At 44.8% G+C, this 23,783-nt stretch overlaps 2 protein-coding genes and 1 long non-coding RNA gene across 3 annotated transcripts in view; all 3 read right to left on the bottom strand.

The window, feature by feature from the left end:
- The window catches only part of RNFT2 (ring finger protein, transmembrane 2), a 241,700-nt gene that overhangs the window by 165,584 nt on the left and 52,333 nt on the right, over positions 1-23,783 (bottom strand).
- LOC309399284 overlaps positions 1-23,783 on the bottom strand; it is a 667,582-nt gene that overhangs the window by 30,671 nt on the left and 613,128 nt on the right. The window lies entirely within an intron of this gene.
- FBXW8 (F-box and WD repeat domain containing 8) overlaps positions 1-23,783 on the bottom strand; it is a 57,338-nt gene that overhangs the window by 26,933 nt on the left and 6,622 nt on the right. Inside the window, exons 3-5 of the mRNA XM_081966906.1 lie at positions 15,964-16,128; positions 15,317-15,405; positions 3,243-3,400 (exon numbers count right to left, since the gene is read on the bottom strand). Of these exons, the coding sequence (XP_081823032.1) occupies positions 3,243-3,400; positions 15,317-15,405; positions 15,964-16,128 (412 nt within the window). The remainder of the gene's footprint in view (positions 1-3,242; positions 3,401-15,316; positions 15,406-15,963; positions 16,129-23,783) is intronic.

The following is a 23,783-nucleotide window of genomic DNA, read 5'->3' on the forward strand; positions in this document are numbered from 1 at the left end:
TTATGTATTTTTTTCGCCATCCCCCAAAAATGCACTGGGTCTTATTTTTGGGTGACAGGCCCTGATGCTCGACTTCAGACTACGTTGCGGAAATTAAGCAGAGGACGATTTGCAGTGGGGATTTTAAAAATAGGAATCAAATTAGACATGAAACAAGGGTTGCGTGACACTCCCTCCTGCAGCCTTCAGGGACTCCTCCTTTACCTCCTCCTCATCATCATTATCAACTGCAAAAAGATAATCTCTTACGGGATTTTTATTTTAAATTCCCTTTTTGTCCACTTAAGACAAATCTTTCGCAAATTGGTGCGTTCCGAACGGATTGGGCTCCAAAGCTGCCATCTACAGCAAGGGTCCCCAACCTTTCGGATTTCGGGGACAGCTAAATTCATAATTTTAAATCCCGCGGACCACTAATATGATCTGCCTAATGAGTGGCTGGGTGGGTGTGGCTAGGTGGTCATGTGACTGGGTGGGTGTGGCCAACTCAATGTCACTCACATCAAGGGGCATCTCGCCAGCCTCTACTTGCTTCTCCCCTCCTCGCATGCCCGCCCGGGCTCCTTAGGACCCCAACAGGGAGCCATTGCTGAAGCTAAGCAGCCCCCAGGAGAAAAGAGTTGGCAAAACAGCTCAGTTCAAATTGGATCTGACCGAGAAGGCGGCTCAGCAGAAGCACCTCACTGAGGACTAGGAGCATAGGCTTTTCAATCAGAAGAAAGACCTGAGGGAGTGCAAGGCCAGGGACTGGCGCCTGGAGGCTCAGCGGGCTGAGATGGTCAGCCAGTTCCAGGCCATGATGCAGTCCCACTGGAACGAGGCCCTCGGGCTCTTCCCCACCAGCGGCTCTTCCCTCCAGCCTTCGCCCAAAGCCCCCCACCAGGAGGCCGAAGCAGACCCCAAGTGGGAATTTCTGCCCCACACAAAAAGACCCCGAAGGGGGAGACTCTCTGCAGCAACACCAGCGTTCATTGCACGTATCCTGCCCAGGGGCCGTAGTTTGAGGACCCCCCGATTTAGTGCAATGTCAAAAATGCAAATTATTTTTCTGCGGACCACCAAGATTTTCTCAGGGACCCCCAGTTGGTGACCGCTGATCTACAGGACCCTCAGGAAAATGACTTTTGCGGGAAAGCCATTTTCACCCATCTGAGGTGACCGGGGGGAGGGTGGTAGTGGTCTGAGAATATTACCAGATTGAGATTGCTAATGGGAGGGATGGAAATAAACATGGATTTGTTGAATGGATAGTTAGTTAGAAAAGACAGGGCATCACCCTGTTAGATGAGGGGTTTTTTTCTCCCTGCTTGTTTGGTCTGCTTTTATTTGGTTTTATTGGTTTTTAATTGCATGCTGATAAGAGTCGGTTTCCAGTTGAAGCAGCCCTATAAATTGAAGTCATAAATAAATAAAATGACTTAATTTAACTTTTATTGGTCTGGGACGGCAAATCAAGAAGGAAATGACATTGCGTTAAATTAAATAAACGAGGCTCGATGTGTCCCCGGGATGAGATGTGCCCTGTCCGCTTATCTGCCAGAGGTGCTGCATTACAACATCTGGAATACCTTTCTTCCATTCAGTGGAAGCAAAAGAGGCCGAGCAGAGGCATTGGAGAAAAAAAAAACACAGTAAGGTTCTTACTGTCGGTTTTTTTGTCCTTACTGCAAAGATTCAGATCCTTAACAGCTCTGTTTCAAAGTCAGATCAACTGATACAGGACAGCCCTTTTGAGACTCTGAATGGGGTATTTGAGGATTAGAATAGCTGAATTAGAACACCGTGCAAGTCCGATCTGATGCGTATTCTTCTAGAACAATGTTTCTCAACCTTGACAACTTTAAGATGTGTGGACTTCAACTCCCAGAATTCCCCAGCCATGGAAGGGGAAGGAGAAAGGGGGAAGGAGGGAAGAGGCAAGAGAAAGAAAGGAAAGGAAAGGAGGAAGGGAAGGATAGGATAGGGAAAGGAAAATGGAAAGGAAAGGAAAGGAAAAGAAAGGAGAGGAAAAGAGAAAGGAGAGGAAAGGAGAAAGGGAAGGAAAGGAGAAAGGAAAATGGAAAGGAAAATAAAGGAGAAAGGAGAAAGGAAAGGAAAGGAAAAAGGAAAGGAAAATGGAAAGGAAACGAAAAGAAAGGAGAAAGGAGAAAGGAGAAAGGAGAAAGGAGAAAGGAGAAAGGAGAAAGGAGAAAGGAAAGGAAAATGGAAAGGAAAGGAGAAAGGAAAGGAAAATGGAAAGGAAAGGAAAGGAGAAAGGAAAGGAGAAAGGGAAGAAAAGGAAAGAAAGAGAAGGGAAAGGAAACGAAAGGAAGAGAAAGGAAAATGGAAAGGAAAGGAGAAAGGAAAGGAAAGGAAAGGAAGGAAAGAGAAGGGAAAAGAAACGAAGGGAAGGGAAAGGAGAACGGAAAGGAAAGGGAAGGAGAAAGGGAAGGAAAGGGAAGAAAAGGAAAGAAAGAGAAGGGAAAGGAAAGGAAAGGGAAGGAAAGGAAAATGGAAAGGGAAGGGAAGGGAAGGGAAGGAAGAGAGACATTTGGTTTTACCATGCAATCATTGGTATTTGGGGCTAGTATTTTACTGAATCTTCTCATTTTAACAAACTGAGACTCAGCATCACCTGAGGTCTTCTTCCAGCTGTCCTATTTATTACTTTTTATGTTTTTGTAGCATTTATATAGTCTTTTTAATATTTTTAATACCGGAAGCTTCCCAGTTACCCCCAGGATAAGACGGTAGTAATCGTTCTAAAAACTAAACGCAAATGGGTGGATTTTCTAGCGCAGTAGTTTTAGTTCTCTAGCGCAGGGTCTGCTTTGCTCTTTGTCTTACCTACATCGCGAGGAAAATAAAAGAAACACACAGACACACACACACACCAGACAGGCCAAAAGAAGCTGTTTGCTCATGACAAGCTTGGCCCCGGCTGCAGCTTGGCATCCGTGCCTCCGAGCTGCAGCTCCGCGAGGAGTTGAACCCATCGTTTTAATGGGCACCGTGATCCAAGGCCTCCTAATGCAGTGAAGGTTATCGGCCAACTTTCCCACATAAAGGCAAGTGTGGGCATGCACGCATGTGTGTATGGAGAGGATTAGAATTGCTCTCAGAAAGAAAGAAAGAGAGAGAGAGAGAGAAAGAAAGGAGAGGGGGAAAATAAAAGAGCTGGGCACAGCTGCTTAATTTCCAGGAAGCTTTTAAAAGACAATATTAGGACAGGGGGGGGGAGGGGGGGCTCGCTGTTAACTTACCGTCCTCGTACGCCGACGCGGCCAGGGAGCTGTTTATTCTCACAAAGGAGGCATGTGGCCGGGGGCCAGGCTCCACTGAGCCGTGCTCCGCTTCCAGGACGGGGGCCGAATAGTCCCAGGTGCGCGTGTCCCACAGCTTCACATCGCCCGACGTGTACCTGGAACGGAAAGGCAAGCATGGGGGTTCAAAATCTGCAGGAGTCACCAGGCCTCTTGGGTGGCAAGTGTGGGGTTTGGTTCGGGTCCAAGGTCCCTTCCTGGGGGAAGGGGGGAAGAGGCCCCCTCTGCAAAAGAGAGTAGGGGTCTCCTTCCTTGGGTCCTACCTGCTCTCTCTCTCTCTCTTTCGCTCTCTCTGTATGTGTATGTGTATGTGGGATTTGAACTTGGGCTGTTTTTACATATTAGGCAGTTGTATTAACCTCTAAGCCACAAGCTCTCCTCCCTTATCAGCTGAGCCAAGGGAATGATTTAAGTGTTGTTGTTTTTTTTGTCTCCCTGGAAGGCTCCTGGAAGGGGGAGGGGGGTTGAAAGGCAAAAGGGAAGCAGTATGCTCCCTCCCATATTTGGGTATACCAGGTGCTTTGACAAAAGAAAAACTTAATACACACACACACACACACACACACACACACTGAAGCCTTAGGTGGTACATCTCTGAATCAAGAATTAATGCTGCATGACCTTAGGAGTGCAGGATACGCCCCCCCCCCCATAGGTGCATGCAACTTTCTCTAACTGAGAGCTAACTGCTCTGTCCTGCTTTCAAAACTGACAGGGGGGGGGGGGTGGAGAATCAAATCAAAACAAAATTGGCAGCCGAATCCCGGGATTTTTTTAAAAAGCTGAAACTCCTGCAGATGGTGCCCCGATGCTCCTTTCTCTTTGCAGTCCTGTAAGATGTGAAGCGATGATGCCGTTTCTTGGGAAACTCGAGCCGACCTGGGCTCGACGCCTTAAAAGGATGGGCTCGAAAGTGAAGGGAGGTGGGTTGCTAAAAGCCTCCCCCCCCCCCCGTTTAATGAAATCCATTTGATCAACCTGTCACTAAAGGATGGGGTCTGGCCCAGCCCTATCCTGGTTCACCTGTGAGATCCCTTCAGCAGAGGTGTTTGTCAAGGCAGCTGATTTCCATCTCCCCCCCCCCCCCGCCCCACTTTGAAACCTGACCTCTTCCTCCCCTTAGTGGTGATGATGATGTCATCTATATTTGCTTCTAATGAAGAGGGGTCTGTAAATGAGAAGAGGCGAGGAGGGAGGGGGGTAAATGGGAGAAGTCGCCTGAAAATAATCCATTTTTCTTCTCTCTCTCTCTCTCTCTTTCTCTCTCCCTCACTTCTTCCCTCTCTCTCCCTCTCTGTCTCTCTCCCTCTTCCTCTCTCTCTCTCCCTGTTGCAAGAATTGTATACACTGGAGAGAGGTAAAAACTATCATCTAATAGAGAGCATTATCTATCTATCTATCTATCTATCTATCTATCTATCTATCTATCATCTATCTATCTATCTATCTATCTATCATCTATCTATCTATCTATCTATCTATCTATCTATCTATCATCTATCTATCATCTATCTATCTATCTATCTATCTATCTATCTATCTATCTATCTATCTATCTATCTATCTATCATCTATCTATCTATCTATAAATGGCTTTGTGTGTGTGTGTATGAGCCAGCATAATTCTGGAATGCCTCGAGCAATTGCAACCAAACTTGGTACACAGATGACACCCTCTGGAAATAAATACTGTGTGGGTAAGACAACCCTAAAACCCCTCGGGGTGTGTGTTCTGTTAAGATACAGCCTGTTGTGCCTTAAAATGGCTTCTACTGTACAGGGCAGTGGAGTTGCCATGGTAACGGCTTCACGGTACTCCATAAGGGGGCTCCCTCTGGTAAGGGGGAAAATCCAACATAAATTATTATTATTATTATTATTTCTTGGATTTCTAGACCGCCCCCTCTCCCAAAAAGGGACTCGGGGTGGTGTACAGTCAATGCAGATAAAAATACAATCATAAAACAATTAAATGCATTTGGATGGAGGAGATAGGCTGTACAAGAAATAAATATATTCTAAAACCCTAAAAACATCCCCAATTAAAAACCCAAACCCAATTAAAATAAATCCCCGGGAGGTAAAACTAAGAAAGTGCCAGGCCAGCTGATTGAAATAGGTGAGTCTTTAACTTTTGACGGAAGGAACGGAGGTCGGTGGTGGTTAAATACCCGGGCAATGCCCAGCAATCGGCTGTTAAAAAAAAAAGAGGAGGAGGGCATACTATATATACCATCTGGAGCGCCTAAATAAGACACAACCCTAAAAATACTTACACAGGTACATGACCTGATGCTCAGAGTCATCGGGAGGGGCGGGGGTTAGACTAGATGACCTACAAGGTCCTTTCCAACTCTGCTAAGAGTCACCGGTACCCGAAAAAGCTTTGATAAGGCCACCAGAAGCGGCTACTAAATTTTAATGTTTAACGTGAGCAGAAAATAAATTCACGGGGAAGGATCGTGGCAGCCGTACTTAACGCTTTTCATTTAATATCACGTGTCTTGTTTTCTCCCCAACGTTTGAACAAGTGGCCCCCGGCAAGGCTTCAGCCTGAACTGAGACTAAATGCAGAAATCCGCCTCAATAGCAATTGTTTAAAATGAACTGTGTCTGAAGAGGGAAGGGAGAGAAATGTCTTTTACCAGGCGCCTCTCTTGCGGCCATCAAAGACCAGGCTCGAAAGCTGCGGAGCATTTAAACAAGGGCAGCTGAGCCTCAACCCCACGCGATGGGGCTGTTTTAGATTTGCATGTCCTTCTCCCCTAATTTAATATGCAAATAAAAATGGGCAACGGGGTTGGAGAATCGCTGGGCCCAAGGTGGAAATTACCATCCAGCAAAAAAACAGCGTGAGAACTTCCTTTCATCTTGCTGATAAGAGCAACCGTCCCTCTCCAACCTCTGTCTCCCTCCAGCGAGGCATGGAGGCATCGATTTAAAAAAAATAATACCCATATTGAGAGTGCAGAGAAGAGCAACAAAGATGATTAGAGATTAGGAGGTTAAAACATAGGAAGAACGGTTGCAGGAATTGGGCATGGCTAGTCTAGTGAAAAGAACGACTAGGGGAGACAGGATAGCAGTCTTCCAAAATTTGAGGGGCTGCCACAAAGAAGGGGGTGTCAAGCTATTCTCCAAAGCACCTGAGGGCAGGACAAGAACTGATCAAGGAGAGAAGCAACTTAGAACTAAGGAGACATTTCCTGACAGTGAGAACAATTAACCAGTGGAACAACTTGCCTTCAGAAGTTATGAATGCCCCAACACTGGAAGTTTTTAAGAAGATGTTGGATAATCGTTTGTCTGAAGTGGTGTAGAGTTTCCTGTCTAAACAGAGGGTTAGACTAGAAGACCTCCAAGGTCCCTTCCAACTCTTCTGTTATTCTGTTATATGTGTAATTTCTCTTGTTCCCCCTTTTTGATTGAAGATTTTGGAGAAGGGAGCAATGGAGAGGAACGCAACTCCCATTGTCTAGCCTGAAAAGGGCAAATAAACAGTTACTCTGTAAAAAGATAAAGGTTCCCTTTGCACATGCATGCTAATCTTTCCTGACTCTAGGGGGCGGTGCTCATCTCCATTTCAAAGCCGAAGAGCCAGCGCTGTCCGAAGACGTCTCCGTGGTCATGTGGCCGGCATGACTCAACACCAAAGGCGCACAGAACGATGTTACCATCCCACCAAAGGTGGTTCCTATTTTTCTACTTGCATTTTTTAGGTGCTTTTGAACTGTTAGGTTGGCAGAAGCTGGGACAAGTCGCAGGAGCTCGCCCCGTTACGCGGCGCTAGGGATTCGAACTGCCGAACTGGGGACCTTTCTGATCGACAAGCTCAGCGTCTTAGCTGCGTCCCTTTTGTTATTCTGCTTGATTTATTTATCCTTTTTCTATGCCATTACTTAGGGGCAAATCATGGGGTCCTTTGATACCTATCTTGCAACCAAGCAAATCTCGTTTGCAATTGGAGGGGCAGAGGAGAAGGGCGTGGGACGGGATGAAGGATGGAAGGAGGACATTCGTGGCCTGAACCGGGACGGAGGGAGAACGGCGTAGAGTCTGAACGAGGGATGGAGGAAGAGCAATTTGGATCTGAATGGCTCCCTCCTTCCTTCCTTCTGCTCTGACATCTGGGGAGGTGTGTTTTTCTTTTGCACACTCTGCCCGGCAGTTGTTTGGAGTGTCAGACCTTGGGTTCTTTTCATTGGAGACGGGGATGTTTTGCGGTTACCTCACTCCCCAATCAATGCGGCGCGCGCACACCCCAGCAGCCTTCCGCGGAGGGCACCTCGGAGGAGCTTAAAGCGACAGGGTCCCTGGTCACGTGGGCCTCTGTTTCAAAACAATACAAGGCCACCTTCTGCCTCCCCACTCTGCGCCCCCCTCCCTCCCCAAACTATAGAAAAATGCTGAAAAATGCGAAGCTTTTCAAGGACGCTTCCCAGTTGCAAGCAATTAGCATGAACCGGCAGGCTTGAAAGTGGGGAGGGGGAGGAAAAAAAAATGTATCTGCAGATTGAAATTTGAGTTGCTCCTTTCATCCTTCCACTTTACAGCTTAAATTCTCCCTCCTGCCTTAAGCAAAAAAACGAGTTTTAGATTACCGAAAAAAGAATAGTGGCTTTGATCTGTTTCGCTCGGGTTTTTCTACCCTCCTTCCCCCCCCCAGACATGTCTAGTCACTTGATGAAAATATGTCATCCTTGTTCTTCTTTTCTCTCTCTCTCCTTCCCTCCTCTGTCTCCAGTTTTGCTCCCCGCCAAAAAAAGTATGCACGAGGCAGCCCACGAGTAAGAATGAGCAGGTAAGCGTTCAGCGATCTTATTTTTTTGCAATCGACCGCCGAGAAACAAAATAAAGAGCACAATTCAGTAGCAGGGGGACGTACAGGAAGTGAATTCCTGCCTGCCACTTATTTAAAGTTGTGCTTTGCTTATTCATTAAACCATAGAAGGTTGCTATACAAAAAGAAGGCGAGGCATAAGCCATGATGGAGCACATAAACCATGATAGACCACTGTGCTTTAATGAATAATTAAACCACGGTGCTCTGTATAGCACCAACTGTGGTTTAATTATTCATTAAAGCACAGTTGGTGCTATATAAAAATAAGCCATGATAGAGCACATAAGCCATGATAGTGTTTTAATGAATAATTAAACCACAGTTGGTTGCTATACAAAAAGAAGGCAAGGCACAAGCCATGATAAAGCGCACAAACCATGATAGACCACTATGGTTTAATTATTCATTAAACTACTCATTAATTACCATTAAATTATTCAATGAGCATTATTCATTAAACAATTGACTGCTATACAAAAAGAAGGAAGGGCATAAGCCATGATTGACTGGCTACAATAGGCGGGTTTGGCCATCACACTAAACCTCTGAAAACTGGATCAAGGCTTAAGAGCAGATCAGGCCTGCATTACTCTAAGCACTGATTAGCAATTGACTGTGGTTGTGCAGAAAATTAAGACCGATGACGTGACGACTTAATGTGATGTGTGGGTCCAGTTTAAGGCTGGCTTAAATTATTTTCGGCCTGAGATTTTGGACACCTGTTGCCTAAGAGGCCCGTGAAAATATTTACAGACCCCTCGTATTCTGGACATGAATTGTTTCAACTCCTACCCTCAAAACGACGCTATAGGGCACTGCACACCAAGACAACTAGACACAAGGACAGTTTTTTCCCCGAACGCCATCACTCTGCTAAACAACTAATTCCCTCACCACCGTCAAACTATTAACTAAGGCTGCATTGCTATTACTCTTAGTCTTCTCATTGTTCCTATCACCCATCTCCTCCCACTTATGACTTCAGGACTCTAACTTTGCTGCTTGTATCCTTACGATTGATATTGATTGTTTCCTGATTGCTTATTTGTACCTTGTGACTATCATTAAGTGTTGCACCTTATGATTCTTGACGAATGTATCTTGTCTTTTTATGTACACTGAGAGCCTATGCACAAGAGACAAATTCCTTGTGTGTCCAATCCCACTTGGCCAATAAAGAATTCTATTCTATTCTATTCTATTCCTTATTTTCCTCTATTCTATTTATATTGATATTGTTTCCTGTTGCTTATTGGCAATCTATGACTATCATTAAGTGTTGCACCTTATGATTCGTAACGAATGTATGTTTTCTTTTATGTACACTGAGAGCATATGTACCAATGACAAATTCCTTGTGTGTCCAATCACACTTGGCCAATAAAGAACGCTCGCTAGCTATCATTTATCTATCTATCTATCTATCTATCTATCTATCTATCTATCTATCTATCTATCTATCATCTATCTATTATCTATCTATCTATCTATCTATCATCTATCTATCATCTATTTATCTATCTATCTATCTATCTATCTAATCTATCTATCTATCTAATCTATCTATCTATCTAATCTATCTATCATCTATCTATCTATCTATCTATCTATCTATCTATCATCTATCTATCTATTTATCTATCATCATCTATCTATCATCTATCTATTTATCTATCTATCTATCTATCTATCTATCTATCTATCATCTATCTATCTAATCTATCTATCTATCCATCCATCTATCTATCATCTATCTATCTATCTATCTATCTATCTATCTATCTATCTATCTATCTATCTATCTATCATCTATCAATCATTTATCTATCTATCTCTATCTATCATCTATCCATCCATCCATCATCCATCATGGATAGGGGTTAGTTAGACCACTAACCTACATGGCAGCTTCATCTGATCTAAGGCAACGGAAACATCGTTTTAATTGATTAGTGGCGTTATCTGTACTATTCCCCAAGGTCCACCGACTCAATCTTCATAATGGCAGCTTCAAAATACACAAATGATATCATTTGCGTTATGACATCTGCGTAATGACATCATTACCTAAGAAGACATTAAGGAGGCCTTCTGCATAATGACAACATTACCCAGAGAACACGCTATGGAATTTCCTCCATTGCGGGAAAATGTGTCGAGATCCAGAAAAGCGAGATTGTGTTATATTTCCTCTAGTTTAAACAAAAAACAAAAAAAACGAACAGTTCCTGAGATGGACTGTATTTTTTATTTTTCCCAGCAAAGAAAAGAATTGCACGATAGGCTGGCACCTCTAGATGGCTTTGGGGTGTGTGTGTGTCAAGAAAGCAAGGCAGTTAACAACTGTTAATGCCCACGAGATCCTACACTCTCGTTACGGGATTCTAAAATTAGCCCTGTTGATTCGCGGTGATCAACCACACCCGAGGGGTCACGCCATCTCTTGCTGCTAAAATAATCTCTCGTTAGGTCATAGATAGAGCTCTCTTGTAGGATCAGACCTGTATGATCCTGTATCCAGCCCGCAGAAGGACCACGGGGAGGGAGAAGACCACAACCGAGAATGGCTCACAAAGAGCCATATCTGTCAGAAATGGTGTAGGGTCTTTCTGCTTGGCAGGGGGTTGGACTAGATGACCCACAAGACCCCTTCCAACTCTGTTCATCTACCACTGGAAACTTGCAATGGAAGCCCTTAACAATTCCTACAAAATTCTCGATTTCAAGCACCTGTGTTGTGGCCCACCAGCGGAGTAGGCAGCAGAGTCGGACAGTGAGGACGTTGGGGAGGAAGATGGGCCAGTCCTGGAGGCTGGGGAAGGCTCGGATGAGGGCTCTGCGTCAGAGGCAGAGAGGGGGCCAGAGCCGTCCGACAGTTCTCAGCTGCCTTCGGAGCTAGAGAGCAGTGAAGCAGAGGAACAGCTGGAGCCTGTTCTCAGTGTGCGCATGCGCAGAGCTGCCAGAAGAAAAGAACAGCTCAGAAATCAGGATCGACTTGGGAGTAAAGCCACAGGTGGACAATGAATGGCCCCTTCCGTAGGAAATAAAAGAGGAGTGAAAGGGGAGGGGGCTTTTGCAGGAAACAATTCGTTCGTTCGTTCCTTTGTTTCAGGAGTGTGAAGATCTGTCCGTGAATCTCAGAGACTCTGTGCCAAGTCTTTCCTTGCACAGCACCTCTTTTGGAAAATATTTACAGGGCAGCTTTCCAAGCTAAATAAGGTCTGTAGTCCTAAATTCACCTTTGAAAGAGTGTATGCCAGGCCTTGGCTGAATGGGAATGAGAGGAATTCACATCCGTTTAATAAAAGGGTTTTTTGTCGGGACCAGGAATCTGCTTTGTGGTTTTTGGGGAAGCCTAGATCAGAACACGCTGCAGGTTTTTTATATCTTCTGGCAGGTGGTCTAATCCCCTTCATGCTATCAAATATTCCGTTGACCATTTCATCCTGATGTCAACCTTGAAGCTGACCTGACCGAAGCTATTTTGCCACACTGGAGCTGATGGGCAGGGAAGGAGTGGGAATGGAGATCGCTTTGTAGCCAAAACAAAATACTTTCTCTTGGGAACCAAGGACATTCTCACACCTGGTCAGCGGGAGGCGGAGTGATGTCGCCAGGCAACGGGATACAGCACCGTGATTGGACCATATGACTGATTGCTTTGAGAAAGTGTTAACCTTTTACTTTTAATTAGGTGAAAACCGCGGGATCTTCCAGAGCCGGTTTTCACCAGATCTGTATCAATATTATATATATATCCAATAAAGCTATTTGTTGTAGAATTTACCTGCCTCGGAGTTTTGCTTGCTATTACTTGGATCCCTGACATCTGACTTAGCAAATTGCCAGGGGTAAAATACGTGCCACGGGTAAGATTTCATGTCACTTTACGCAGGGCTGTTAAAACTTTGAACGGTCACTAAACGAACTGCCGCAAATCAAGCACTGCTAACGTTTAACAATATCCTGGTCTAATGAGAAAATAAATTAATAAAATGGGGAAATACCATAATCTCAATAAGTGCAGATTAGTAGATAGGTAATCTAAGACAAGGTAATATAATTGTATCAACATTAATTGTGTGTTAAAATATATTGCGCTCCCATGATGGATTAAATATTGTTAATAATTGGTGTTATTGGTAATCCCACACATTTGGAACATTGAAGCTATGGTGGAATAATGAGTGAAGGACAATACCTAGGAAGGGATAACAAATATAGGGATGCAAAGAAATGTTATTTATGTTTAAATGAATAAAGGGGGAAATGTAAAAGAAATATGAAATGAGATAAATACTGTCGAAGTTGGAAGATAAGAATTTCACATACTATTTGTATTATTATTGTTGTTGTTGTTGTTGTTGTTGTTAATGTTGTCCAAAAAAGATTTGACCCAGTCAATGCAGTGTCCACAAATTATGTCTGTTTATTACTGGAAAAATAAAAAATAAATAAAAAAACGATATGCAAAAAAAAAAAAAAAACCCGCAATATCCCAGTCAACATCACATTTAGATTTTCACAAGGCCTAAATCGATTTCCTAATTTTTTTTTTTATCCTGAAATAAGCAAACAGGCTACTTCGGGGATTTATTTCAAGCTGCCGTCACTCAAAGAGGCTTGGCCTTGGCAGGGGATTGGGAGGGGGAGGGAAAAAAAATAAATACACAAGACAATTGACTCTAATTCCAACTCCACAAAAAACGCATCGTTAAAATGAAGTGTGGCTCTTAAACGGCCATACATTGATTTATTCGGCGGCCCGAGCCAATTTCACAGCTCCGATGACATCACCCCTTCTCTCCCGGCTGCCTGGAGTTGTGACTTGGGGACCGTGAAGCCGCGAAAGACGAAGGGGGGGAGGCCTTCTCACCCCCCCTCCATGTTTAAACACACCGCCGTACAGGGTTAAGAGTAAGGAGATTAGCGATTATCCTGGGGGGAATCCATTTTTTGAAACCCCCCACTGTTTTTAGCGCAGAAACGAGGCTAATGAGGTTCATGACATCCAGAGGCTGAGAAAGAATCACCCTTTTAAACCCTGCATTGCAGATAAAAGTCTGGGTGGTGATAAATAGAAATGATGGGCCATTTACAGGAGTGCTGAAATCTTTCAATGACTCAGAAAACGCAGCACAGGGGAGATATTTAGGAGCTACAATGCCAGGCCCGTTTCGGGCATTAAAAATCGTTTTGCCGTGAACGACTTTCATAGCCGTTAACTTAGCGCTGTGGTTTTTAAGTAGAGAGAAACGGTTTGACTTTCACAGCCAAACCGTTTCCCTACTTAAAAGCCGCAGCGATAAGTTTGTCTCTGCTTAATATTTTTTTTTTCTTTTAAAATGGACGGCGAGGTGAAGCAAACCAGAATTACAGGACTCCCGTCCGACGGTATGGGAAATTTCACATGCCAGTGAATTAAGTTCAGAATTATTATTTGGTTAATCTTTGGTGAGATTCACAGCCTTTGGGCCTTACAATCGGGCCTTTGGTGGGAAGGGAACAGTGTTCTGTGCACCTTCGGCGTTGATTCAGAATTATTGTTGTTGTTATTATTATTGTTGTTTGGCAGGCTTCTTCAAATTTGCAAATAGGTGCCGAAGGGGGAAAATATAATGTCGAATTCCTAAAATGTAAACATGAACAGTATACATAGGAGATATTGTTCTGACCCAGGTTTCCTTAAAAAGCAAGAAGCGGAGTCTGGGTCCCGACAAAACCCCTTTTATTTACACGACTGTGAATTCCTTTCATTCACAGTCTGCAAGGCTTTAGCAAACAGTCTTTCAGAGGAATGTTTATCCACACGAACCTTATCTCGTCTGGAGAGCTGCCATATCACTAGTTTCCAAACGCAAGGCAAGGCAAAACTTGGTACAGAGTCTCTTATAGTCACAAACAGAACTTTCCACTCTTGACACGGCAGAAGGAACAAATTGTTTACTACAAAAGCCCCCTCCCCATTCACTCCTCTTTTGTTTCCTCCAATCACCTCCAAGGTGTGGCTTTACTCCCAAGTCAACCCTGCTTAGTTGTTCTTGTCTTCTGGCAGCTCTGCGCATGCACACACTGGGAACAGGCTCCAGCTGTCCTTCTGCCTCACTGCTGTCTAGGCTCCCTCTCTACCTCCGACACAGAGTCCCCGTCTGAGCTTTCCTCAGCCCCCCAGGACTGGCCCATGTTCCTCCCCAACCTCTTCACAGTCTGATTCTGCTGGCCGCCGGCGGGCCACAACAGATATATTCCTGATAAACACACACATTTCACGAATCGGAATTCTTGCTTTTCTCCAAATAAATCAGGCCCCCAAATCAAGGAACAAATCACAGCTCTGGGTCGCAGGCCATCACAACAGATGAATGAACCCTACAATCTAACTCAGTGTTTCTCACCTTTGGCAAATTTCGAAAATGTACGGGCTCCAATCCAGACATCTTCAAATTGCCAAGGTTGAGAAACATTAAGCTAGTAATCTATCCAGAGCTAAAGGAAAATAAGATTTCCCAATGTTTACTCTTGAGGTTTTGTTTTGTTTTTTTAAAAAAACGGGCATTATATGGTAAGCCACCGTAACTCTTGGTTTAAATGTTAAGTCATTCCTTACAACAAGGTGGCTCAGGGGCTAAGACGCTGAGCTTGTCGATCAGAAAGGTCGGCGGTTCGAACCCTTAGCGCCGCATAAAGGAGTGAGCTCCCGTGACTTGTCCCAGCTTCTGCCAACCTAGCAGTTCGAAAGCACGTAAAAAATGCAAGTAGAAAAATAGGAACCACCTTTGGTGGGAAGGGAACAGCGTTCCCTGCTCCTTTGGCGTTGAGTCATGCCGGCCACATGACCACGGAGACATCTTCGGACAGCGCTGGCTCTTCGGCTTTGAAACGGAGATGAGCAACGCCCCCTAGAATCAGGAACGACTAGCACAGGTGTGCGAGGGGGAACCTTTACCTTTTACCTAACTCCTTACGTGCCTTTATAGATCTAGATATCCTGTTTGCAGTCTCTCCCATATGCCCTTCACTCTTTTAGGAATCGTAGCTGGAAAATTCACCTAATGCAATAGCTTTGCCGATTCCCATTCTACTCTCTGGGTGACAAACAGTCACGAGAAGCGTTTAGGTGGCCAAGGAGAGAGGGGAAGAATTGTAGCTGAGCTCTGGGCCCTAGACTCACCCAGCAACGACCACTCCGTTGCAGGAATGCACATCGCACAGAATCTTCCCGACTTCGTGCTGCAACTGTCTCATAACCCCGATGCGGTTCTGCGGAGCAAGAGAAGGGAAAGCTGTGGGTTTGGTCTTAGCCCCTCAGGTCCCCTACAACAGCGGTCCCCCACCTGTTGGGCAGCAAGGTCCGGTTCCATGGTGAGAGGTTTTTCTGTGGATCGGAGGGTTGTGGTTTCGCATGCTTGCCTGCATCCCACGGGTGGGGCTTCGCCTCTAGGCGCGCGGCCTGGTTTCTGGTATGCTGCGGGCTGGGAACCTTTGCTCTGCAAATCTGCCCCCCCCCCAGGACTGTGGCTTTGGACATCCAAGTGGTATCCCAGCATCTCAAGGTTGACTCAAGCTTCTCTCCTTCCGAGGTGGGTAAAATGGGGAGCCTGATCGTTGGGGGCAAGAGGCTGACTCTGTAAACCGCTCAGAGAGGGCTGGAAAGCACTGGGAAGCGGTCTATAACTTTTTAAGACGATGTTGGATAATTGTTTGTCTGAAACGGTATAGGGTTTCCTGCCTAAGCAGGGGGTTGGACTAGAAGACCTCCAAGGTCCCTCCCAAATCTGCTATTGTATTGTATTGTATTGAGAAGTTCTTCTCCCTTACTTTCCAGTTGGTTCGCAGAGTCTGCTCCTTTTCCCGACATTCCCGGAGAGTCTGTTTCCAACAGGGGAAATCCGAGATTTGACTGTCAGACAGATAACCTTCCTCTTGACAAAGCCGGAACCACAGGACTTGGTCTTCCGCCAGTATCTTCCATGTTCGGCTCACCTAAAAGTAGGACAAATGCTCATGGCTGAGAATTCTCTCACAGGAGGGGAAAAAACAAATAAACATGATGTTCTTAATGACTATGATGTGCATCACTTCAAAACAGGTCCTGCATTAATCTATCTATCTATCTATCTATCTATCTATCTATCTATCTATCATCTATCTATCTATCTATCTATCTATCTATCATCTATCTATCATCTATCTATCATCTGCTGGTCTTGTTGTATTCAGGTCTTTTCCCGTGTAAGATTGAGATTGTCATTCTACTCCCCCTCCCCACTTGAAAAGAACTCTGTTCCAACTGCCAGTTGCCTCACATTCCATTACCTCAGTTCAAACTGGCAGACATTCCACTCCTTCACTCACTTTAGTACTGTAAGGAGCAGTCTGGGGCTCCTTACAGTACTAAACGTCGGTACCTCACCAAAATGTCTATGCCTTCCACCTATGGAACTGCTTCCGGGCTCAAGGCGGCGGGAGTGATATTCCCTTATGTGTTTCAATCAACGACCGCCACTGAGCCAACGGATTGAACTGGAGTTAACCGGATTTCTCCTGTATTGCCCGATCACATAGTTTCGTCGCGAAGCACGGGTATCCAGCTAGTATTAAAATAAGATTGAAATGCTGCTAAATGTACGTTACCTAGTTGGGTCATGAAATGTCGGCAAGAAAACCACCAATTTTAGAGAGCACGAAGGAAGGACCCCTCATTTCGACCCTGAGCTACAAATATTCTCCTTTCTTGGTAAAACATCAATGGCAGAGCCAAGGCCAGAGACGCAAATCACGGACAGACTTTCTTTCTGCCCCCAAAAGTTAAATGTTCAACGCTATTCACTCAAAGATACCCACATCTCACTGAATTCTTAAATTCCAATTTATTTACATTTTAAAGGCAGAATAGCTGGGGGTGGGGGTGGTGGGAGAAAAAGCATCTCAGGGAAGCCAATTTCCAAACAGCTCCAAAATAATCAGTGCTGAAAAACTTTGCAGAAGAAGAGCGAATGCACACAAAAACCCCAAACAAGCCCAGAAGTGTATTCCCCCCCCCTACTTTTCTCAAAAAATAACCATGCAAATAATAAAGGGATGTAAACACAGCGAAGCCCAGTGCCAGGGGCAGAGATGGGCCAGTCTGCAGAGTGACACTCAAAAGGCTGGAGATTGGTTGCCTCTGGTTACGAAGACGGAAAAGCCGGAGATGTGAAGTGTTGCTATGAAAATCTCGGTTATGCAAACGAAGAGAGCGAAGCGGCCTCCTTCCCCAGCACAATGGCTCGCTCGACGTTTACGGCCTAATGAGATAGCAACGTGAAAGAGCCTGCAGCCTGCAGGTAAAACATGACATTTTTAATCTCTCACAATAATTACATCCTTGTTGGGTTGGGGGGAAGAGAGGAGAGAGAAAGAGAGAGAGAGAGAAAAAAGAAGAGGGAGGGAGGGAGGGAGGAAGGAAAGAAGGCGAAAGGAGAGGGAGGGAGAGAGGAAAGAGAGAGAAGAGAGAGAGAAAAGAAGAGGAAGGAAGGAGAAGAGAAAGGAGGAAGGAAGAGGGGAAGAAGAAAGAAAGAGAGAGAGAGAGAGAGAAAAAAGAAGAGGGAGGGAGGAGGGAAGGAAAGAAGGAGAAGAGAAAGGGAGGAAGGGAGAGAGGAAAGAGAGAGAAGAGAGAGAGAAAAGAAGAGGAAGGAAGGAGAAGAGAAAGGAGGAAGGAAGAGGGGAAGGAAGAAAGAGAGAGAGAGAGGGAAAAAAGAAGAGGGAGGGAGGAGGGAAGGAAAGAAGGAGAAAAGAGAGGGAGGAAGGGAGAGAGGAAAGAGAGAGAAGAGAGAGAGAAAAGAAGAGGAAGGAAGGAGAAGAGAAAGGAGGAAGGAAGAGGGGAAGAAGAAAGAAAGAGAGAGAGAGAGAGAAAAGAAGAGGGAGGGAGGAGGGAAGGAAAGAAGGAGAAGAGAGAGGGAGGAAGGAAGAGGGGAAGGAGAAGGAAAGAGAGAGGGAGAGAAAAGAAGAGGGAGGGAGGAAGGAAGGAAAGAAGGAGAAAAGAGAGGGAGGAAGGTAGAGGGGAAAGAGAGAGAGAAGAGAGAAAAAAGAAGAGGAAGGAAGGAGAAGAGAGAGGGAGGAAGGAAGAGGGGAACGAGAAAGAAAGAAAGAAAGAAAGAGAGAGAGAGAGATGGGGAAGAGAACTTTCCTTGCAAATAAGAAATGAGCACCTGGGGTTGGGGTGGGGGAAGATGCTTGCCCAACAGGTCCCAGCTGGACATATGTACAGGTAGTCCTCGAGATACGACCGTAACAGAGGCTGGAAGCCATAACAGTCATAAAACAGGTCAGTCATGTGACTTCCCTGATTTGACGGCAGGGCTGAGAGAGAGGGACTGGCCCCGGGTCACCCAGTTACCTTTTGCCTTAAGTAGGACCAGAACTCACCATCTACCAGTTTGTAGTCTGACAGTTTAACCACGACACCAAAAAGTCTCTCTCGAACCTCCGTATTTTTCAGAGTATAAGACGCACCTTCCCCCCCCCCTAAAAGGCGCTGTAAATTTAGGTGCATATTACAGACAGAATACGGATGTTTTTGGCCTCCCGAACCCTCCGTACGTCGCATTTCCCCCCTCCCCGGTCCCCAGAAGCAGTCCGCAGTGCTTTGCACATCCTGTTTTTCTAAAAACGGGCCCATTTTTTACCAAAAACGGGCCAGTTTTTGGGCACCTAAGCCAGCTGCTACTCCCAAGCCAGCCAAAAATGGGCCCGTTTTTGGCTTAAATGGGCCGTGTGGAGCACTGCAGAGTGGTTCTGGGGGGCCAGGAAGGACGAAAACGCGACATGAGGTGGCCAAAAACTATTTTTTTTCTTGTTTTCCTCCTGTAAATTTTGGTGTGTTTATAGTCCAAAATATACGGTAGCTCGATGTACAGAAAACACTCCCTGTCCCACTAAGAGCAAAATACCCCACCGTTCCATATACCTTTGTGGTCGCAGTGATCGTGGTTCTACTTTCCCAAAACCATGCCAGCTCTGGACAGATACGTAAAGCTGGACATTCAGGGAAACCCCAGCTCTTTTCACAACAACAACAACAACAACAACAACAACACATTTTTCAGAGTGGCAGCGTTCGACGCCGTCTGTTTCTCCTCGTTGTGGGCGAGCGTTTTAAAAGACGGGGCCGCCGTATGCAAAGAGGCAGCTGTTTGGCAGGAGTAAAATACTCCGAGTGTTTAAAAGGAGAGGCTCTCGTGCCCAGTTTCCACAGGGGAGGTGATTTGCTGAGATTTATAAACTCCGTGGCAAACCAAAAAAAAGAAAAAAGAAAAAGGATTTGCCAACTGCGGCTCGTTCGGAAGTAAAGATGGGGCAATGCAGGAGAATGGAGAAATAACTTTCAAGTCGCTGCTTTTTTGGGGAGCGGAGGGCAAATTTAAGTTCTTTTTAAGAAACCCCCATCATATATATATTCCCGCTGTGATTTTAATCAGGTTACTCTCCAGCCCCGCGGGCATTATCAGGCTGAAATTTCTGAGGACGTCTCCAAGTTGAAATGGCCCATTAAGAGGCTAGAAACTGGCAGAGGCCAGCCGATGGCGGCTTTGTCAAGTGAGGAGCAGCTGCAAAAAAAAAAAAAAAAAAACCAACCACACACACAAACAAAACAACCCTAATGGAAAGTGTCTTAAGCGCTTTTGTACGCTGCTGTGAGCGGCTCTATTTAACGCGGGCGGGCGCACAGCATTGGCGCCAACCCAAAGCCAGGAGCGGCTGCTGGAGGCAACAACAGGTGAGAGTTCAGTGCCAAAAGGCCTGAAAGAGCCCCCATGCCCCCCTGGCTAGAATTAGAATAACAGAGTTGGAAGGGTCCTCAGAGGTCTTCTAGTCCAACCCCCTGCTTAGGCAGGAAACCCTACACCGCTTCAGACAGATGGTTAGCCAAGGAGAATGGGGCGTGTAAGTAAGTAAACAGAAGGGGCTCATCTTCAGATAGAGGGTCTTTTTAACAGGATAACAGAGTTGGAAGGGACCTCGGAGGTCTTCTAGTCCAACCCCCTGCTCAAGCAGGAGACCCTACACCGCTTCAGACAAATGGTTATCCAAGGAGAATTGGGCGTGTAAGTAAGTAAACAGAAGGGCCTGGCTCACACGTAAGGCTCATCTTCAGATAGAGGGTCTTTTTAACAGGATAACAGAGTGGGAAGGGACCTCGGAGGACTTCTAGTCCAACCCCCTGCTCAAGCAGGAGACCTCCGAGATCCCTTCCCACTCTGTTTATTTGCAGTTTTCAAGCTAGACGATCGGAGTTGCGTTCCTCTCCGTTGCTCTCTTCTCCAAAATCTTCAATCAAAAAGGGGAACAAGAGAAATTACACATATAACAGAATAACAGAAGGTTGGAAGGGACCTGGGAAGTCTTCTAGTCCAACCCCTTGCTCAAGCAGGAGACCCTGTATCATTCCAGACAAAGGGCTATCCAATCTCTTCTTAAAGACTTCCAGTGTTGGGGCATTCACAACTTCTGGTGGCAAGTTGTTCCACTGATTAATTGTTCTCACTGTCAGGAAATTTCTCCTCAGTTCTAATTTGCTTTTCTCCTTGATTAGTTTCCACCCATTGCTTCTTGTTCTACCCTCAAGTGTTTTGGAGAATAGCTTGACTCCCTCTTCTTTGGGGCATCCCCTGAGATATCGGAAGACTGTTATCATGTCTCCCCTAGTCCTCCTTTTCATCAAACTAGACATATCCAATCTGTGAGTAGAAGCTTTTCTTTGCTCTTCCCAACAACAAAGACGTAGCTTAAACAGGGGATTGACGCTGGCCAGGAAGGAGGCACAGGGTTGTGTCCTTTCTCTTTTGTGTGACAATCTCAGTTCAATTCTGCAGATTTTGAAGAGCTGAGTTATTTTCTGGAGAGCTTTTTCCTTTTTCTTTACTATCAGTCAGTTGTCACTTTGGCAACTATCCAAGCTTAAAAACTCTCTCTCTCTCCGGGGGGCTCTTCTGCTAAGCTAACCAGTCCCATTAACTAGCAGAGTTTTATGAACGCTGCTAAATGATCTTTTTTAAAAATATAAAAATCCATGACAAAGGCAGTGAAAAAACAGCAGGGCCTTCCACTTAGCCGAAGAACGATGCCGTCTTTCCAACTAATATATATATATTCTATATTTCCAACTAATATTATATATATATATATCAAAAGCCACCGAGAGAAAAATGAATACAGCCACAGGCTTGGCTCTTTGCTCGATCCACTTTGGAAGTGGGTTTGACAGCTCACTTTCCCTTACCTCATCTCTCACTTCAAAAGCCTTGTCAAAAACCTAGCTCTTTGGCTTGGCCCTCCACCATCTCCCAAATTATCCAGGGACCGCTTCTGCAGGCATTGTCCTTGTAGGGTACGATGAAAAGCCATTTACAAAGCAACACACGGAGATGAAGAAGGAAAGTTTTGGGAAACTAAGAAGGTTGATAAGAGACACAGCTATCCCATGGATCCTGTTTCCCCAAAATAAGACTCAACTGGAAAATAAGCCCTAGCAGGATGCTTATAAGCCCTATCCCCCAAAATAAGACCCAGTTAAGATCTTCAACCAGAAGGATGTATTTAGTATTTTATTTCCCCCAACAACAAGACTTAAACGGAACGCAAGCCCTAATGTGTTTTTTTGGAACAAACATTATAATACAATACAATAGTAGAGTTGGAAGGGACCTTGGAGGCCTTCTAGTCCAACCCCCTGCCTAGGCAGGAAACCCTATACCGTTCCAGACAAATGGCTATCCAACATCTTCTTAAAACTTCCAGTGTTGGGGCATTCACAACTTCTGGAGGCAACCACTGATTCATTGTTCTAACTGTCAGGAAGTTTCTCCTCAGTTCTAAGTTGCTTCTCTCCTTGATTAGTTTCCACCCATTGCTTCTTGTTCTGTCCTCAGGTGCCTTGGAGAATAGCTTGACTATGACTTAATATAAGACCCAGTCTTATTTTCAGGGAAACACGGGAAAAGATGATAGGTATGGTAGGAAAACATTCTCAATCGAAGGAAACACAACCCAAAGCGATAAAAACAAATGTTTTATCATGTTTTCCTTTCTTATTTCATCACATGCTTTGATCCTCATTCTAGGATTTACATCTGGAGTGATCCAAGGAAATCTTGGTTACCAAGATTTATACCAACAATAGTTTATTATTATTGAAATGATATGATACAGGAGATAGTTAAATAAAGGAGGGATAATGATAACAACGTATGTATGTGTATGGGTACAACATAAGGGAATGGGATGCAAATTGCAAACAGTGATTTGGAAAGAAGGATTAGAAAACGTTGTTATTAAATATTATGGATGTTTAGCTAGAATAGGCCATAAGGATTCAGTGTTATTGGAGGATTTTAGAAATAGTAAATGAAAGGCCAGTATGTGGTTATGTATTAAATCTTGGTATATTTTATGATGAAGGACGTTTAAACAATTACAGTCAAATGAAAATGGAGGTATGATGACGGTAACATGTATAAATATCTGAGTTAAAATATTTTGAGTTAATATGAATTATGTTTGTTGTCTGGGGAAGAGATGCACGAAAGCCTTTTTGTAACCAACTGATACGCTTTCTACAGTATGTAAAGAAGATTTTATGTGTTGTTTGTTTTGAAGATTAAAAAAAAACTTTTATAAAAAAAATAGTTTATTATTATTTTTCTTGGGGAAAAAAAACCATTTTAGGATTGTTACAGTCAGAAAAAGACTGTGGAGTGTTACCCATTTAAGGTTGCTACACATTTAGGATTATTACACTTCTGTCCCAACAGGAAGCTCAAAGAGCTGCTGATTCTGTCCTACAGAGGAATTATTGAGTCTGTCATCTGCACAGGCGTTTTCGGCACTTTAACTTTAACTTAACTTTATTGGATTTTTAGACCGCCCCTCTCTCAAAAGAGACTCGGGGCACTGCCGCGCACACGAGGGGATCGCGCTCCAGAAGCACGCATGCGCATCCCAGTTTTTGGCACTGCCGTGCGCTCGAAAGACAGCTGATCGTGCGTGCCAGAAACCCAGAAGACAAACAGGGAAGGGCGCGTATGCCGGGCGACATGGCTTCTTCGCGTGCCACTTTGGGCATGCGTGCCATAGACTTGCCATCACGGCCCTATATCCAGAAATGACCAACGGAATTAAATCCGCGGGGATTCCTATAGTTTAAGAAAAAACTGGGGTGAGGGGTGGGGAGGAATCCCTCATCATCCCAGAAACCAGAATAACAGCGACAGGAAAAGCATTTCTGGCCGAACGCTAGGAAAATCTTAGCGATGAAATGAGTTTGACAGAAGTTCCGATTTCCCTTCACTGGATGTGCTTAAAGTTGAACATCCTTTTATCAGGAATACGTTCATTTAGAAGCTGGCACGGAGGGTGCGATGGGATTGTGGGGGACAAATGACCTTTTGGTAATTATTTCATCCCATAATATAAACTGCAAAGGCTGAACCGGTCACATAAAAATGCAAAATTCCTGCATATGTATGAGAGAATCCCCCCCCCCTTCATTTTCTGTTTATCTTAGGAAAGACAGGAGAAGGGGTGGAAATTCTCCAGGGCTAAAACATGTCAAATGAAGTTACAGCTCCAATGCTAATTTGAAGGCCAAACAAACAATT

The sequence above is a fragment of the Natrix helvetica genome, assembly GCF_964273705.1.
Source record: "Natrix helvetica genome assembly, chromosome: 14".
Taxonomy (NCBI): domain Eukaryota; kingdom Metazoa; phylum Chordata; class Lepidosauria; order Squamata; family Natricidae; genus Natrix; species Natrix helvetica.